The sequence below is a fragment of the Balaenoptera borealis genome (assembly GCF_965194805.1).
Source record: "Balaenoptera borealis genome assembly, chromosome: 10".
Classification (NCBI taxonomy): Eukaryota; Metazoa; Chordata; class Mammalia; order Artiodactyla; family Balaenopteridae; genus Balaenoptera; species Balaenoptera borealis.
In genome coordinates, this window is record NC_138874.1 from 116,839,848 (window position 1) to 116,857,744 (window position 17,897).

Consider the following 17,897-nt stretch of genomic DNA (forward strand, 5'->3'; position numbering starts at 1 on the left):
GGGATCCTGCTCGGGTCTGGTGACAGCCCATCACCACCAGGAACCTGTTACCAGGCTGACCCACTTTGAGCCACCGCAGGTCCCTCAGGTTGGCTCCCTGTCCTTCACCTCAAGCATGGCCTCACCTCCTGGCACCGCGCATGTTCCTTATGCTGCCCTGGAATTCCCACTTTTCCAAGGAGCCCTGGTTTATGGGGGAATGGATTCGGCCCCAGGATCGGTGTGATTTTAATCCAAAATTGTCTGGATGATATTAAATATTCGGTAAACTTGCTATTCCGTGAATAAAATGAGTGATGGTGTTATTTGCATTAACATAAGGGGTGTGTGGAAAGGCTGTCACCATTCTGCTATCCTCTTGCCCAAAAGATCAAAACAAAAATACATATATAGTCACACATTTTAAAAGAATCAAACGTCCACTGTAATGTTGCAGTGAGAGGGGAAAACCTTGTGATCGGTTGCAGCAGGCACTTCCGGCCACCATCAGGCAGCTTGGCCTGTGCCCTGGGGAGCGTCAGTGACAGGGCGGAGATGGAAGGAAGGATACGTAACACGGAGGAAAGGAATAGAGTCATGATCCAGCTAGAAGACGAGAGAGAACTCAGATTTTTAAAAGTGAAGAAATCAGACGAAAGCTATTGGAATCAATCATAAATTAAAATTGGTGCTCCAGAGAAGGAAGGGAGGGAGGCGGGGGCCGGTGGGGGTTGGGGGGTGGTGGCAGAGATTACACTTAATAGCTTAGAACTCCCCAGACCTGGGGGATGCCTTGTATGTCTCAATGCACAAAGGCCTTTGTCATGGGCCGGGTCACCTGAGTGATGGATTCACAGAGCTGTCCAAGGGGTGCTGGCTCTGAGGACACGTGGCCTTGCTGGAAGGTCCTGAGTGCAGCCTGGTGTGCTCGTGACACTTGAACCACCAGCATTTGCTGTTAAAAGGGAATCATCCCCTTGGCCAGAGTGGGTCAGTGGGATGCAGGCTTAACGTTTTAGGGATAAATTACATAAAGAATCTTGATACCATTCCATCAGCTGTCTCCAAATGAAAGGACTGTAGGCCTCTACCTCCAAGGTAATTGTTTAAATACAAACAAAGATTTTAAAAATTAGAATGTTACATTTATTTAACACAACCGAATTTAGTCTGGAAAAGTGAAACAAATACAACAGCATTTATACAGTATATCAAAGGGGCAGCCTTTAAAAACCATGCAGTGGGGATACACCTGGTTTAATGAAAAAGCTTGTGTGACGTTTGGTTTTAAACCATATGTAAATACCGTAACCAAGTATTTGGCAAAGATTCATTTTTTATCTATTTCCAGGCTTTTAAAGTAGACACAGAATAGCTTAGAATAAAGCTGATTCTAAGAGCACACAAAAACTGAACACAGACAGACTAAATTTAGCAATCCCAAGAGCAGAGAGAAGACACTGATCAGCCGGTGGGCGCTGTCCAGGGTGGTGGTAACAGCCTCAGCGGGACTCCCTGTGCTGCACAAGGTGCCGGTGTGGGGACCACCTGGCCCACCCGTGCTGTGGCCTGGAGCCTACGTGTCACGTCACAAAGAACCACCAGCACAGTGAGAGCTGAGCGGCGTCTGTAGTAGACGGATGCATCCACTTAAATATGGTCTACGACGGGGGTAAGGCCACAGTGTTTATTCGGGATAAACCCTCATGTAGTCCTTTTAATGTCAACGGTATTCGTTCTTTCAAAATACAGTGTTTAACTCAATCAAGGTTGCAGATAATGTGTTAAAATACTACATACATCATGGATACGTTAAAATTATTTATACTTAAATATAATATCCGAAGAAAGATTACCACCAAATTATTAATAGATATTAATCAGTGACAGGCATATTACTTTATCCCATAAGTATGATTATGGGAGAGCATGGTCTTAGTGTCTTTATTTTACTGAGTTAGGAACGTGGCATTTACAGAAGAAATGACACAAGTGGTGCAGCCACCCAAGGACCAAGGCAGCCTCCTCTGTACGCTGTGCTGTGGACAACACACATCCCCACTACAGGAGAAAGCTGGACGCCAATTCTTCATCAAAACGTGCTGGTGGATGTTGTCAGGCGCCTTCCAATGTAGATCCTTAACAGAAAAAGGAATTGGTAGTTAACGTGGTCTCACAACTCCCGGGCAGGTTTGCACAGCTGAGAAGGGGCAGCTGACGCTGGTCCCAGCATATTTACGTTAAGGGGACTGGCTCTCTTATACCCACGGTTAAAACCTGTGTTTTATTCTTCCTCAGTGTGTATACATTTCAGCATCTAATTTAGAAGCATCCAGTTGTGCTCTAACAGCCCTGCAGTGGATACACTCAATTCAAGCACAGAGGAGAGGATTCTACCCAACCTGAAACGCTCTTACTCCCGTCACTGTTTTTTGAACTGACCACACGCTGCTAGAAAGAGTCGCCTGCAGGACAGGTGATATCGCCAAGTTTATCAGCACCAACCTCACAAAGACCCCTGCTGAGCAGTGAAGCCCACGTCCCCAGGAGCCCAGAACTGAGGGGCGTGGGCATCAGAGGACTGTCCGGGCAGAGGGGGCTGGGGAGGATGTCTTCAGGAGCCTGCAGCCCAGCACGGGGAGCTTCCTTAGAGCAACTGGAGGCGTGGATTTTATTATCCTGACCACTCTGGAGGCTGGTGAGAAGGGCAGACACCCCTGCTGGGGGCTGGCTGCAGAAATCCATCTTGACATGAAGGCCTAAACCTCAACCCGGCAGGCCCCCACAGCATCTGACTGCTAGTTCTGGAGAAAGCTCCAGAAATCAGTACCTCCCTGCGTGAGACTGGCAGAGTCTGGCTCTGAAAAGCACTGTGCTGAGCGGGAAGGCAGAACCGAGCGGGAAGGCAGAACCGAGCGGGAAGGCAGAACCGAGAGGGAACGCAGAACCGAGAGGGAACGCAGAACTGAGAGGGAAGGCAGAACCGAGCGGGAAGGCAGAACCGAGCGGGAAGGCAGAACCGAGCGGGAGAGGCCGGGGGCCTGGCCCCGCCAGGGAGCCTTCTCCCCAGGCAGGCAGGACCGTGGGCTGGGGCTCGGGAGGTCGGGAGGACTCCGCTCTCGCCTCCCAGAGCAGGCAGGCCGGCGTCTCCTCTGCCGCGTTCACGGAGCCTGCGGGGGCACCAGCCCGCGTCAGAAGGCCATCTTGACGATCCAGATGTCCAGTCAGCTGCAGCCACAGAAGCCCATCCCTCCGCACCAGGACCAGTGAGACCCCCCCGCCCACCTGGTCAGAGGCTGGGGAGGGGCCACCGAGGGCGGCCTCGGGCTCCGCTCCTCAGCACCGTCCGGGCTCAGCGTCTCCACGACCCAGGCTGCCCTCTGTGTTCCGCACGGTCGTCAGAACGGGCGCCCTCTTCTCTCTCACTGCTGAGTGGACGCCAGCAGACACGTGCAGCCCGAGTTACCGACACTGCCCCCCCGCAAGGAGAGAGGCTGATCTGCACCTGCGGGCAGCGGTCCAGGTCAAGCAGCCAGACGAGCGCCCCTGCGCGTCAAAGAGGCGCGGAACCAGCCTCTGCTGCCGGACACTCGGGGCTCACGGCTCTGGGCTCTGTTTCACACGCCCACGTCGCCCGTGCTTCTAAGACCTAGAAGGACCCCACGCTGTGCCGTCCACACGGGGAGTCACTTACCCCAACCCGATGGCCAGCAGATGGGACAGCAGAAGAGACGGCAGAAAAACTTTGAGAAACTCTGCGGAGAAGATGCCCCCTTTCTTCATGACGCTCGTGTTCCGCATGCTGAGCGTGGGCGCGCGCTTCGGGCGCTTGAAGAGGAGGAACTCCCTGGGGGAGAAGTGCTGGTCAGCGGAGGCGTGCCGGGCCAGCCGGGCCAAGGAAGGCCCCCAGTGCAAACAGACTCACTTGGTCGGGGGGACATTTTCCGGCCGGCTTGACCAATCCCAAATCCAGTCTGAGTTTTTCTTCAAGATGCTTTCGACTTCTTTCCTTCTCTCCATATAGTCTTCCTCAGACTGGGGTAGAGCAGATGTTAAAAGAAAGCCAGCCTACTGCACCCACAGCAGAAATCTCACCTCCCACCCAAGCATCAGACCAGCAAGCTGAGCTTACAGCCCAGCCAAGGGGGGAGGCGAGGGCCGCACCCCCCGGCTCTCCTCCCTCCTCCACACACATCACCGGGCTGAAGGCCCGACTGAGACTCGAAGAGCTGCAGACACTGCCCCAAGGAAGCGATGCCGAATGAGGACAGACGTCCAGAGATGAAAACGGAAACCATCTAAAATGGCCCAAAACAGGGATGTGCCTAAGCAAGCAGGATACTGCAGGGCAATGAAAGCGACACACACTTTCGAGTTAAACGGGAGAGAAAAACACCAAACACTTGTGTGCACCCCTGATTGCAGCTACATTTTGTAAAGTACATAATACCCTCATTAAAGAGCTTTTCAAGTTGGATTATAGGTGCTCTGCCCTACTTCTCTACATTTGAAAAACTCTGTACCTGATCATCTAATTCCTCCTTAAAATCAGGGGGGAAAAAAATCAGTTCAAATTTTGGAAATACTCTAATAAAACACGGTACCAAAACCAACCAAACGCCTGGGTGCACCAAAGCTGGGGGTGGACCCCACGTGTCTGGGGGCAGGCCGGGCGCCGCCCTTGAGGAAGCCTGAGCACCAAGGACTCCTGGTTTCCTTGGTGAGGGAGGCCTTGAGGGGAGACCAGCACGGGCGGAGGGGGGACCAAGTGGTACTGACCGAGCCCACGGTTCCTGACAGCTTTCACAGCGAGTCGGGGACCCACGGGTTCCTAAAATACACTCCCCAGGCATCACGACCGGAAAGGACCTGGCAAGGCCGCACTGGCCCCGGCCCAACCGAGACCACCGGAGAAGCAGCACATAGGGCCCCAGGCTCTCTCCCACCCACACACTGGCCAGCAGACAGACCCGCCGCCTGGCTCCCAGCTCCCCTCCCACTGGCCACTCCCAGTGTCTCCCTGGACCGCGTGTGACGGCAGAGGTGCCCAGGCCGCACGGCCTACCCAACCTAAGCCCCTGCCACTTCCGGTCCAGCGTGAAAAGCAGGGCGTGCCCCCCCCCCCCCCCCCCACTGCTTCTGAGGGCTGGATTCCACAGAACTTCGTACAAACAGATCGCAAATGTGTGCACGTGCACACCTTACCTGGGAGCTGTTCTTTTCTCCAAGACTATGTGTGTCTGTCTCAGAAGCTCTGTTAGTATCTTGTGGGGTCTGTGAGCGAGGTGGGCTTGGGGAAAACACAACATGTTAACCTTCTTTCCACCAGGAGAAGCAAAACCCCACAGGCAGGGGCCAGCCTCCAGGGCCCGAGTGCTCCCGCCAGCACCTGGGGCCAGACCAGGGCCAAAGCGTCCCTCCATCTCCGCGGCTGAGCTCTGACGCCCCGCCGTCGACAAGCAGCAGCAGGGGCCCAGCACCACACAGGCAGGCCCCGGTCGCTTCCTCCCACCTGAGGGCACAGGGCCCGCTGTCTCGGGAGGGCTGGGCCGAGGCCAGGCGGGCGTTCGCAGCCGCGCCTGCCCCTGCCTGGCCCGCCAGCGCTGCGATGCACACGCTTACGCCCACCTGTCACAGCGGGAGCTCCTGGAGCTGCTCCGTCCAGATTCGTGCTGGGCGTCCAGCAGGATTTTTTCCATGTCGCCGTTATAAATAGAAACAGAGTCTGGAACACTGCTCCCGTTCCCATTACTGCCAAAGTGTAATTCCACCCAGGAGCCTGATGGGGATAAAAAAAGGACATGGTTGCAATTTTCCACCCACTCTGGAATCTGGTCCTAACAAATAACCAGCTCACCCCTCCATTTCCAAGACGCGCCGGGGACTCGCAAGGAACCGTCGCCTTGAATCACGCTGCAACGCCCTTGAGGCCCGTCTCTGGCACCTGCACTACAGTGACCCTCCCCAGGGACCCTTGGGAGCCAAGGCAGTGCACCTGCTGCCACTCCCAGACGACCTGCTCAGTCAGTGGGGTCCCAGTGACCAGGACACTCTCCTGCACTCAGCTCTTAGAAAGCAAAGGGTGTCAGCAAGAGCCTTAGGGATTTACAAACTCAGGAAAGGTTTACAACCTATTTACACATTCCAGCGCCACCTTCTGACCCTGAGGTCCCACAGGATTCATTACCGATTACTGCTCTGTATCTTACATCAGATGAATAGAACAAAGGTAACTAAACCTGATGAACCAGAGCAAGCAAGCCATCCCGAGTGTTCATCTAGCCAAGTCTTTACGGCAAGTAAACTCAGCATTCTTTAACTTGAACTGAAAACTGACATGTTATGTATCCACCCAGATGTCATCAAAACAGAGAACTCCTTAGCACCAAGGTCATCTGCTTACCAAAATGTAGCACAAAGCAGCTACCACCCCACATCCTACGAGCCAGCATTCGAAGCTTAGCTTTGTCTCTCCAGCCCCATGACTTGGGAGCTGACTTGATAAATTCACCAAGGCAGCCAACAGCTGACCCGGCGGGCACTCTGCTGCACCAGCCGTGCTGGGCTCCGGAATCGGGAGTGACCGGGGAGAGCCCCTCCAGGGGCACCCGTGAGGGGAGGTGTCCCTGGTCTGGGCACAGCCGAGGTCCAGGTGGGTACAGGCAGGGGAAGAGGTGCCGTCGCGCTCGGCTGTGTGTGTTTTGGGGGTTGACAGGTGGAAGAGCTGGAAGGTGAGATCAACTTCGGCAATTCCCACAGGAGGACAGGTGTGAACCCTAGAGAGGTCCCGAAAGGTGAAAGTACACGTTCTGTGCGGTGGGGCTGAGACACCCACAGGTGTGCGGACAAGGCAGGCGGTCAGGGCCCTGAAGCAACACCTGGGGGCTTGGATGGGGGGGGGGCCCATCCTGTCGTTGCTGTGCCGTGGACCAAGGCTGGCTTCCAGCGTTTCACGGCGTCCCCAGGCTCTCACTTCTGAACCCACACCTAGGAGCGGGGTCCCAGGGTGGAAAAGTTCTAGGCGTACGTTTAATGTATTGCAACGCCACTGCTTTCCGATGCAGCCGAAGCAATGGGAGCGTCTTTGTTGCCTCACACGTGGCATCCGTCTTTAAATATAGCCGTTCTGTGGGTGTGTGGTGGGGGCTATATGGTTTATTCTGCATCTCTCCGATTTCTACTGAGGTTGAACATTTCTTCACTTGCTTACTGGCCATGTGGAGAGCATCTTTTTTGAAGTAGCTGTTGAAATCTGCTCCTCTTTCCAACGGAGCGGTCCATCTTTCTCCATCTAGCTCGATATTCAAGACACAAGCCTTTCTTTTTTTGGCCGCACCGCGAGACTTGCGGGATTGAACCAGGGCCCCGGCAGTAAAAGCGTCGAGTCCTAACCGCTGGACCGCCAGGGACTCCCGACACAAGCCTTTCTTCATTCGAATGTGTTGCAGGTGACTTTCGCTGTGGAAAGACAGCCTTTCCACTCAAGCCTTCTGGCGAACATAAAAGTTCTTGCTTTCGATTCACTCTTCCACTGCCAGGCTCCGTTCACTGGCAAGACTGCCTCTGCGGTCCCCTCTGCCCCGCCCTGCTTCCAAGCTGGCCACGCGCACAGGGCTCCTGGGCCCAGGACAGTTCCTCTGCTGTGTGTCGTGGGTCCAGGCCTCTCCAGGGTGGGTGCAGGAGGGGGAGCGCAAAGGCAGACCAGACTGAAAACCCCGACCGAGGCTGGCGGTCACTGTACGGCCGCTCCAGGAACCGTGACCCAGAGCTGCTGCTCTGCGCTGAAACCAGGGCCCCAGGGGCGCCACACAGCGCCACCCGTTCGGGCCTGTCCCCTACACGTCACCCCCTCCCCTGAGAGCCCGGGCCTGCCCTCAACAGCAGCTTGCTGCAGAATAGGTCACATTCGTCAGAAGACAGCAAATCAAGGGTCCAGGAATAAAACGTAAACATACAGTTTATACCACGTCCAGCCTCCCACTTGGCTGCCAACAAAAGGATCACCAGTTTTCAGATGTTAACACGCTTCTCACTTTAGCCTCTCAAGTCACTTCATGTTGGCCTGGCCCGCACAAGGCAGGCCGGGGTCTGTCTGGGAGCCCAGGGCTCCCTGGACAAAAGCCAGGGCCACTCAGCCTCTGCAGGTCAGCAGAAGCTACAAGGACTCCGTGTCATTCCTGAGACAGCCCGTCTTGACTGGGGACCCTATTCCCACCTGCTCTGGTGGCTACGCAGGGGTTAGGAAAGCCCTGAAGCAAACCGTAAGAGGCTCCAGCGTGCGGTTCCTTCACTAGCCCTCCTTCCTTGCCAGGAGCAAGGTGACACCCGGCCCGGCAGCTCTGGCCCCCACGGCATGGGACAGGACCACGGCGCCCTGCTCTGGGCACAGTTCCATTTTTCTCGGTTCTAAGTCAGGTTCTGGGCCTGGCTGCCCAGATTACTTTTACTTACGGTGTCTGGCATAAGTGGAGTTTGAGGTGCAATGTCTTCTGTGACACCACTTCTGACATGAAATTGGGGCAGGGGGAGGCCTACACCAATAAGCAATTTCCAGCACCGACTGGCTGTGCAACAATTCAGTTTTGACACTACCTGGAGTTAGTGTCAGATCCCACAAGTTACAGATCTCAGTCCCACAAGACTGTCCCCGCATCAGACAGCCGCAAATGCCTGGTAGACCAAGAATTCAGGGGTTCCGACAACCCCCTCCCTCTTCAATAATTCACTAGAACTCACAGGACTCGGGAAAATACTTTGCTTACACTTCCCCAGTCTCAGAAGGATTACAGCTCAGGAACAGCCAGCTGCACAGGGCAGGGTACGGGGGGACGGGAGTGGAGAGGGACAGTTTCCATACCCTCTCCCAGGCCCTCAGTGGGTTCAGCAGCCTTTTTCAAAGCTTTTTATAACCCAGGCTGCAGCCCCGCCCCTCCCCTCCCGGAGGGTGGAGGATGGCGGGTGGCGGGTGGCAGGTGGCAGTGGGTAGTGTGTGCTGAGTTCCCACCCTCGTGCTCCAGTGCCCTTTCCCATCCCCACCCTGAGGCTATCAGGGCCTCGTGAGTTACCTCATTAGCAGACTCAAGTGTTTTCCAAAGGGGCTCCTTATGAATAACAACATCTCTCAGGAAATTCCAAGGGTTTTTAGAGCTGAGCTCTGTCTGGGTCAGGAACCAGGGACAAAGATGAAATATATTTTTCAAATTGAGATATAATGGACATATAACATTCTCAGTTTCAGGTGTATGTATATTATACCACAAGGGCCAACTCAAAACTCCATGGAGACAAATATATATGCTTTTTAGAATCATCTCATAGAAAGTCTCAAGCATCCTTCAGAAAAAAATCCCATTCTGGGGTGTCTACAGCAAAAGCTTTGGGTCCAAAAGCTGTATTCTAAGAAATGATTTACTAAAGGACAACAGTTTTATTATTAACCTGCAGCAACTGGGTAGGGAAGGCAGCTTCCTGGAAAATGAAGACAAGGTGTGCCATTAATCTACTTGCATCTGCAATTAAGATCACTCACCTTTCTAAGCAAGAAAGACGGGATTCCGGTTGCTGAAGGGTAACCTTATAACACTTCCTCAGAATCCCAAATAACCTATCAGATAATTGGTGTAATTAGGCCTCAGGGAAAAAACCAGGTGTGGAAGCTGCTGACGCGGGCCAGCTGCACCCCGATTCCGGTCCCTGCCCACAAAGACCTGTAATTTACGCTAACAAGACACAGGGCACGCAAACAAGGCAGATGAGATGGACCGAAAGCCTAGGCTACCAATATTACATCATCACAGAAAGAAAACCGACTAGCCTTAGAGTTAACCCATTTTTTTTTTCTTTTTTAAATCTCCTGTGACCTCCACGATCCTTGGTCCCAAAGAAAATAAAGACCATGTTTTGACTTTGATGACTTGTGGGCCCCAAGATTTGTAACTCAATATGTTATCACATCTTAGAGCCCTAGAGAGGCTATAGGAATTACCCAAACACATAGCTACTTACTGAGTAAGCCATAGGTGCCATTTAATTCAGCTAAACTCAACTGCTGTTAACTGAGTGCAAGCTAGGAACACATGCAGAAGTGTTAACCGTAGTTCACTGAGCCACTGCTTGGTTAGTTGGGTGGCGGAATAGATTCCAGCTGTCTCTGATTTACCCAGCTTGAAAACAGAGATAATAACGACAGCAGTACTTTTTCAACCTACGGAAGAAACCCTTACTCTATCAAGTAACTTTAATATAGCACCCACACTGTTCATCCTAAATATTCTGCGCAAAGCTTCTCAAAGTTCCTGCTGCCACTGTGGGACCCCAGGCCCTCCTACATCCCGGGGCAAACACTGCCCTCCAGCCCCAGCTGGCAGAGGCTCCACACCCTAGTCCGGGGTAGCAGGTCTCAGCCCTGGCTATGGAGGACCACCTGTGCTGCTTGCCCCCCGTTCTCCGGAAGTCTAACCCAGCGGCCTGAAAATCCTGAGTGGGAATGCTGCAATGGAACCCTGGTACATTCATTTTGAAAAAGCCGTAACGGTGATGTCGGGCAGCCGGGGTTGAAAACTACTAGGGGAACGACCTACACGACTATGGGATTAATGAGAAGGTGGAATCCCTGAGGAGAGCCCTGGGGCAGAGCAACCACCACCCCCAGCAGAGGGCTTCTCCCCTGGGATTTAAGAAATTACTGTTTTTAAAAGCTTCTCAAGTTAGATGGGACAGGAATGAGAGGCTCGACTGACGAGTGATTTTGAACGTAAAGTCAAGCAGGTAAGTCATTCAGGTTCCTGGATCTTAACAGGAGCTGGCAAATTGCACCCATCCTTCTGCCTGTCTAATGTCTTCTGTCACCGACGCGCCTGCCTGCCCTGTTTTTCACGTCACCTCTGAGCCTCACTGTGAACATCTGTGAAAAGTAGAGGTTGGGCCAGGATCTAGATGCCTGAAACCCCTTCCAAACTGCATGACACAAAAACTGCGAATTCTCTTCCTCTTCATATACCTTCAACCGCGGTGGGTGCCCGGGACAGCGGAACCCTCTGGCTGCAGACAGAGCAGTGCGTGAAGGGGCAGCGGCTGTCACCTTACTGCATTGAACCCCCCCCCCTCCCGGCACAGCAGGGGTTGGGGGGGGGGTCCTTCTGGGAAGTAAGGTTCACATCCCCTCCCATGATGCTGTGACACAGTATCACAAAACTCCATCTTCTCCCTGCATATTAGGGGTTGTTTATCTCAGAACAAGAAAGGCATATACGACATCTTGCTGCTGGTTAACAGCTTTAACTAGAAGGGACCAGGGGTCCGAGAGGCAACATCAACTTCGCTGTGAACTCAGGGGAAACATTTGGTCCGAGGATACAAGCAAAGGGGAAAAGGTTTACCACTGTCTGCGGGCTCAGCTACCAAGGCTCTCAGTTCTTAACGAGGTAAACAAGAGGTAATCAAATCAACACAGAGCAGAGGACAAGTGTCGCCCCAGCCACCAATCCCTGCTCGGATTCAGTTTCCCAGGGCGGCCGAGGCCCCACGTGACTCCGCCCACACCGGGCGGCCGGGCAGCGAGTGCCCGCAGCACGTATCCCGGAGAGCGCAGCCCGGAGAACCCTCGACACTTTCCACTCAGCGTGTAACTGTCTTTTTATAGAATACACAAAACAGAAAAATCTTTTAACCCACGAGCTGGCACTCTGCACTGCCAATGACTCAGCAGTTTGGTCTGCCAATCGAGGACCGAAGATGGAGCCGTTCAGGACACTCCGAACTCTTCCCGACAAATCTGACCCACTAATAAAACAGGCCGTGTTAGAAACTAAGTAGTTTGATAACAGGGCTGACTTTAAAAGACAGTTTACAAAACACTCCTTGGGTCTTTTGTAAGACAAAGATTCAATCCCTTAATCTGTTTCAAAGAAAACAGTCACTGTCGAAATTTAAGCGATTGCAGGATTTTTAAGCTGTGGTTGTACTTTTAAATTATACAACGCAGTAGACCAAGTCCTGCCTAGTGAAATCTTGTTTTGAGGAATACGAGAAACTAGTAGCTCAAATCCAGACAGTATAAAGATTTTTAAATCTTAACGAAACTTTAAAATTCACTCTCTAAGGCTTCAACGGCCCTCTCCAAAACTTATTTACGAGCTCCCGCCGCCGCCTGAACTCTTGCTTCAGAGAATAAAGGTCGGCGCCCGGCCCCTCCTCCAACCCGTGGGCCTCGGGCTCCTCACCCGGGCCGGAGGCGGCGGCCCGGGGGCGGCCCCGCGGGGCCAGAGCCGGGTGGGTCAAGGCCGCCACCGGCCCCGGCTTCCCGGGAGGGGGCGGGGTGTATGCACCGCGGCCACGGGGCCTCTTGCTCCCCCCCCGCAGGTCAACCCCGAGCTGGGCTCTGAACGACACCCGGACGAGCGAACGTAACTAAGGAAAGGCCGGCCGCGCCCCCGGCCCAGCGTTTTCAGGGCTCTCCCTCTCACGGCGACTCGCCCCGAATCCCGGGACCCCGTCCTCCCCAGCCACTCCAGACCGAGCCGCGGACGGCTCACAACCCGAGTCCACGAGGCCAACCGCAAGTCTGGGCGCCTGCTCGCCGGTAGCGGCACCGAAACCAGCACCGGGCTGCACCTCGGAAGACCAGGCACCGCGCGGGCTTGGGACGCCGTCGGCGCCTCGGTCGCCCCGACCCGGAGACGGGGGTCCCTCCGCAGGCCCCTCCTCTGCAGGCCGGGCGCCTTTCCCCCGCAGGCCCCCCACACCCAGGCCGGCCTCCGGCCCCCGTTCACCGTGCAGGCTCTCCTCCTGCAGCCCGGGGGTCTCGCTCTGCGACATGGCGGCAGGGCAAGGGCACTGCGGCCGGCGGGTCGGGGTTGGGGTCGGCGGGCGCTCCAGGAGGGAGAGGGAGCAGGAGCGGCGCAGCAGGTAGAGCGCGGTCGGCCCGCGGCTCCGAATGACTGACGCTGGCGGCCGGAGCTCCGCGGATAAGCGGCGGCACCGCCCACTGGCCGTGGGGCGGGGCCTGCGAGGGCGCGCGGCGCGTGCCGCGCGTGCGACGCGTGCACGGGTCGGGACGCGAGGAGGGGGCCGCGCGTGCGCAGCCGGGCAGGGGCGGGGCGCGGGCGTCTAGCAGGTGCGCGCGGGACGTGCCGGCACCGCCTGGAAACAGGAGGGCGGGAGGCGGGGCCCGGCGGGGTGAGTTGTCTCCGCGACGCTGCCTGAGGCCTGACTGCGCCCCCTCAGACACAGGGCCGGGGAAGGGACGGGGGGCTGACAGTGGGGCTGCGTGTAGAGTCGGGCCCGGGGCTGTGACCCGCACCCTGCGGCCGGCGGCGAGGCCGCCCCGCACCTGCAGTGCAGAGACCACCTGCTGTAAATTGGACCGGCAGGAAGTCAGACAGTATCTCTAGCAGCTGGTCCAGCAAGCCACACATCAGCCCCTGGAACAATCAGCCCAAGCGGCCAGAACTTGGTCGCTGACTGACAGCTTCCCCGATTCCTGCCCGTGCCTCCCACTCAGGACCAACCAGAGGAAGCCAAATATGACCAACGTTCGGTCCCCCAACCAATCACCACTTCTAGTGGGCCGCCCCCCCCCGGGCCCCGCCTCCGTGGGCCCACCTGAGCCCCTCCCCCGGGGGGCCCCTCCCCTCCCCTCCCCTCCCCTCCCCTCCCCTCCCCTCCCCCGCCCGCCCGCCCTAGGTCTCTGCAGACGCGCGCACGTGGGGCTCGTCGCTCAGCAGCTCTGAGTCGGAGCCGCCGCTGTGCACGTTTGGGGTCTTGGTTTCCTTTCTGGATGAGGCTGCTCCTGGGAGAGGCGCTGGTCTTCTCAGCTTTCTCTCTGGATGTGGAAGCGGCGGCCTTCCTTTCAGCCGGACCCTCATTCTCACTTGGTCAACGCGCATTTACCAAACGGCGCCCTGTCCCAGCCCTGCGCTAGTGGGTACAGCCGGGGAAAACAGCAAGCAGCGTCCCCGCAAAGGACAAACTGCAAAGCCCCCCGGACAATGCACCTCTGCCTTGGTGCCTCTCCCAGCGCCTCGGTCCCCCTCACCCGGGAAGCTGCCCACAATGAGCCTTCCAGCCCGTGAACACCGTGTGTCTCTGTTATTTAGGTCTTCTTTGATTTTTCTCAGCAATATCTTGTAGTTTTCGGTGTACAGGGCTTGCACATCTTTTGTCAGATGTATCCCGAAGTGTTCATATTTTTATGTTATTGTGATTACTATGGTTATATTTCATTTGGTTGCTCACTGATAACATATAGAAACATACTGGATTTTTGGGTACTGTCGCATCCTGCAACCTGCTAAACTCACTGAAACTTACAGATTTTCCAAGTCCTCTGAAGTGTCTATAGGCAATTACCTGAAAGTGTTTAAATGGAAATGTTTCTTACTGCACCTGGTTTTCCCTCCCCGTGCTACAACTCCCAGCAAGTTCCAGCACTCGGAGAACCCCACGCGAGAGAGGCCTGAGGCCTAGCCTTTTGACAGCATCACTGTAAACGTAATGGTTTGCACAGCCTGGAGCAAGCTCCACAGCATTGAAGGGATGCGAGTAGGAGGAGGTGATGGTGGAAGGGGGTGGGGAGAAACTGTTCACAGGCAGATCAATTTTAGGAAAATTTTAGGACAATTTATTTCAAACTATCCTGCCTCTCCCTCCTTGAAAAGTCTTCCTGTGTACCCAGGTGCACCCCAGCTTGAGACCACCCTGCTGACGATATTAACAGAAGCCCTTTTCGTGCTGGCATTGGTGGAGAGGGGGAGCAGGAGGTGGACAGGGCAGGTCTCCCCACTCACGCGCCCTGACAAGGTGGGGAGACTAGGGGCCCGAGGAGAAGGGCAACGTTGAGGCTCTGTTTTGCCGTCTAGGGGAGCAGACACCAGGAGATGCTGTCTAAAGTTTATAGAACCAGAAATAGATACTTAAGTATATTATTTTTAAAAAGACCTAAATAGAAAACATGCTTAGTTCCAATATCAAAACTAGGGATAAATCGATAGGGAAGTGAGCTAATCTCTTATTTTTCATGAGGGAGTCAGTAGATGCTGTCCTAACTTGAAAAAAGAGTTATTCACATCTATTTTTCAAAGCTATGTTGGTCATTACCTGAAAAACTGGAAGCAAAAGTGGTTAAAAATGGCTGCTTCTCAGGAGTGAGATAAGAGATCTCCACTCTTCATTTTGTGACCTGTATGATTTTGATTTTTCTGTCTGGGTGTATATTATTTTGATTTAAAAATATTCACTGAAGCCATAGTGAGAAGGGGGTGTTGAAAAGACACGGGGGCCAGCTGGAGCTCTGTGAGCAATGACGTAGCAGTGGGTTATCACCCAAAGAATGAAATTCCCACGTCCGTGTTAACGTAGATAAATGATTGAATAAGCAAGTAAACGAGGGAAAAGAGACAAATCTCCCACACAGAAAAATCCCGAGTAAGTGACATAGATGTCATGCCCCCAGGAGGGTAGCACGACTCCCCCTAAGTGTGGGCCGTGCAGAGTGACTTCCTCCCAAAGAGTACAGTGTGGACAGGGAAGGAGCCACTGGACAGTGAAGACACCTGACAGACACGACCTCAGCCAGGGGGTCAAGGTCAACATCAGCAGAAATGCATCGTGTTGAGAGTACGTACCCCTGATAGGACGTGATGAGAAGGGCACCTCCTCCATGTCTTCCTTCTAAGAACACACCACCCCAGTTCAGCCACCAGACAAACCTCAGACAATGCCCAGCAGAGGGAAATTCTACAAAATCCCCGCTCCTGCAATCGTCAAGTCATCAAAAACACAGAAACACCGAGAAACAGTCACAGCCAAGAGGAGCCAAGGGGGACTCGAGACTAAATGAAATGTGGTGTCCAGGGTCGCCTCCTGGGGCAGAAAAAGGATTTCAGGTAAACACGAAGAAGATAAGAATAAAACATGCACTTTAATAATAATACATCAGTATTGGGACTTCCCTGGTGGCACAGTGGTTAAGAATCCACCTGCCAACACAGGAGTCACGGGTTCGAGCCCTGGTCTGGGAAGATCCCACATGCCGCGGAGCAACTAAGCCCGTGCACCACAACTACTGAGCCTGCACTCTAGAGCCCCTGCTCTGCAACAAGAGAAGCCACCACAATGAGAAGCCTGCGCACAGCGACAAAGAGTAGCCCCCGCTGGCCGTAACTAGAGAAAGCCCGCACGCAGCAACGAAGACCCAACACAGACAGAAATAAATAAATTAAATAAATTAATTTAAAAAAAAAGAAATACACCTGCAAACATACTGAGTAGAATGATAGCAAATTGAGTTCTAAAGAAGATTAATACATTACAACAAGGAGGGTCTCTCCTGGGAATGTAAGGATGGTGTAATAGTATATTTAATAAAAGATTAAAGAAGAAAAAATATCTTGATCATCTTATGAAATACCTGACAGATCAAAGATTAAGAATAATCATCATTTTAGAAGCAAATAATTATTCAGTATGCATTCATGACAACACACACACACCAAAAACAAGCTCGGTGAGCTGGGAAGGGGGTGGAGGTTCTCAGTTAATTAATTAATGTGTAGGAGACATTTAATAATTTTTGTTGGCTGCTCAACTCCTGAAGCCCTGCTCAGTGCCTGAATTCCCAACTTTTCATTTATAGGAACTTAAGACACTGGGTCTCGCATCCTTAGCCTCCCTCACAGCTGGGTAGGGGAAGAGCAGCTCTCCACTTCCTGGAGTACCTGTGGTAGTGGCAGCCTCCAGTGCCTGGTGCCGCCTGGCAATGGAACAAGCGTTTCTGTTTCGTCCAGCGGTTTCCTAACTGCACCAGGTGTGCAGTCTGACTTCTGCTGTGCTGGCTGTGTAGCTGCCCTTTGTTCCTGCCATTTTTCATGGCTAATCCTTGGGCCTTTCCAGCAATTCTGTGCACCCTCCAATATTCCTTCAGAAAAATCCCTTTTCCACGGACATCAGCTGGAGCTGGTTTCCTTTACTTCAACTAAGAAGTCTTCCTGATGAAGGGACTCACCTGAAACCTACAGCAATCGTCGTACTAACAGTGAAATGCTAGTGCATTTCCATGAAGTCAGTAACGAGCCAGGGCAACTGTGACCGTTCTGGTCTGGAGGTCTGAGGCAATGCAGGAAGGCAGGAAGGAGAAATGAAAATCTGGCATGTGGGATCTTAGTTCCCCAACCAGGAATCGAACCCACAACCCTTGCATTGGAAGCACAGAGTCTCAACCACTGGACCGCCAGGGAAGTCCTGAGAATTGAACATTTTAAGATGTCAAAAAGGAATATGCAAAACGGTCACTGTTGACCCCCCCTCATCCCCACCCCATGTAAGTTCCATGAGGGCAGGAACTTCCATTGGTCTTTTGGGTTCACCAATGTACGATGAACACCTAGAACCAGGCCTGACTTTTGGCAGGTGTTCAGGTAATATTTGTTAATTAAATTAATGAATTAACAAAGAATAATAAAGTTGTTTACCTAGAAAGTTGAAGACAACCAAGGGAGAGAGTCTTTGAACAAATAAGAATCAGTAAAATGTGTGTAGTAAGGTTAGCACAGAAAAATCAACTACTTTCTTCCAGATTAGCAGTTTGAAAGTGGAAAACATTCGTAAGAGCAACAAACAAAATATCTAAGAATAAACTTTAAAAGAATTGTTCAAGATACAAAGAAAATTGTTTAATTTTGCAGGAAAATTTGAAAAGGCATTATTAATGATTTTAAAGATACAGCATGTCCTTAAAAGAAAAAATTGATATGACAATCTCTGTCACCTTACTGTGCGCCGCACAAAGCTCTGAGCCTTGACATTTAAGGTGCCGTCTGACCTCACAACAACGCAGTCAGGTGGGAGGATTACTGCTCTTTTTTTTTTTTTTAAATAAGAGGAGGGTACAGTTTACCGAAGTAAAGGGAATTTGGGGACAT

At 53.2% G+C, this 17,897-nt stretch overlaps 1 protein-coding gene across 1 annotated transcript; it reads right to left on the bottom strand.

Moving 5' to 3' along the window:
- Nucleotides 1-1,102: 1,102 nt before the first annotated feature.
- BNIP3 (BCL2 interacting protein 3) lies at nt 1,103-12,938 on the bottom strand. The gene is made up of 6 exons (XM_082407992.1): nt 12,750-12,938; nt 5,608-5,758; nt 5,185-5,269; nt 3,905-4,014; nt 3,674-3,826; nt 1,103-2,117 (listed from the first exon to the last, which is right to left on the bottom strand). Exons 1-6 carry the CDS (start codon nt 12,793-12,795, stop codon nt 2,072-2,074), a joined length of 591 nt encoding a protein of 196 aa, XP_082264118.1. The 5' UTR covers nt 12,796-12,938; the 3' UTR covers nt 1,103-2,071.
- Nucleotides 12,939-17,897: the final 4,959 nt, after the last annotated feature.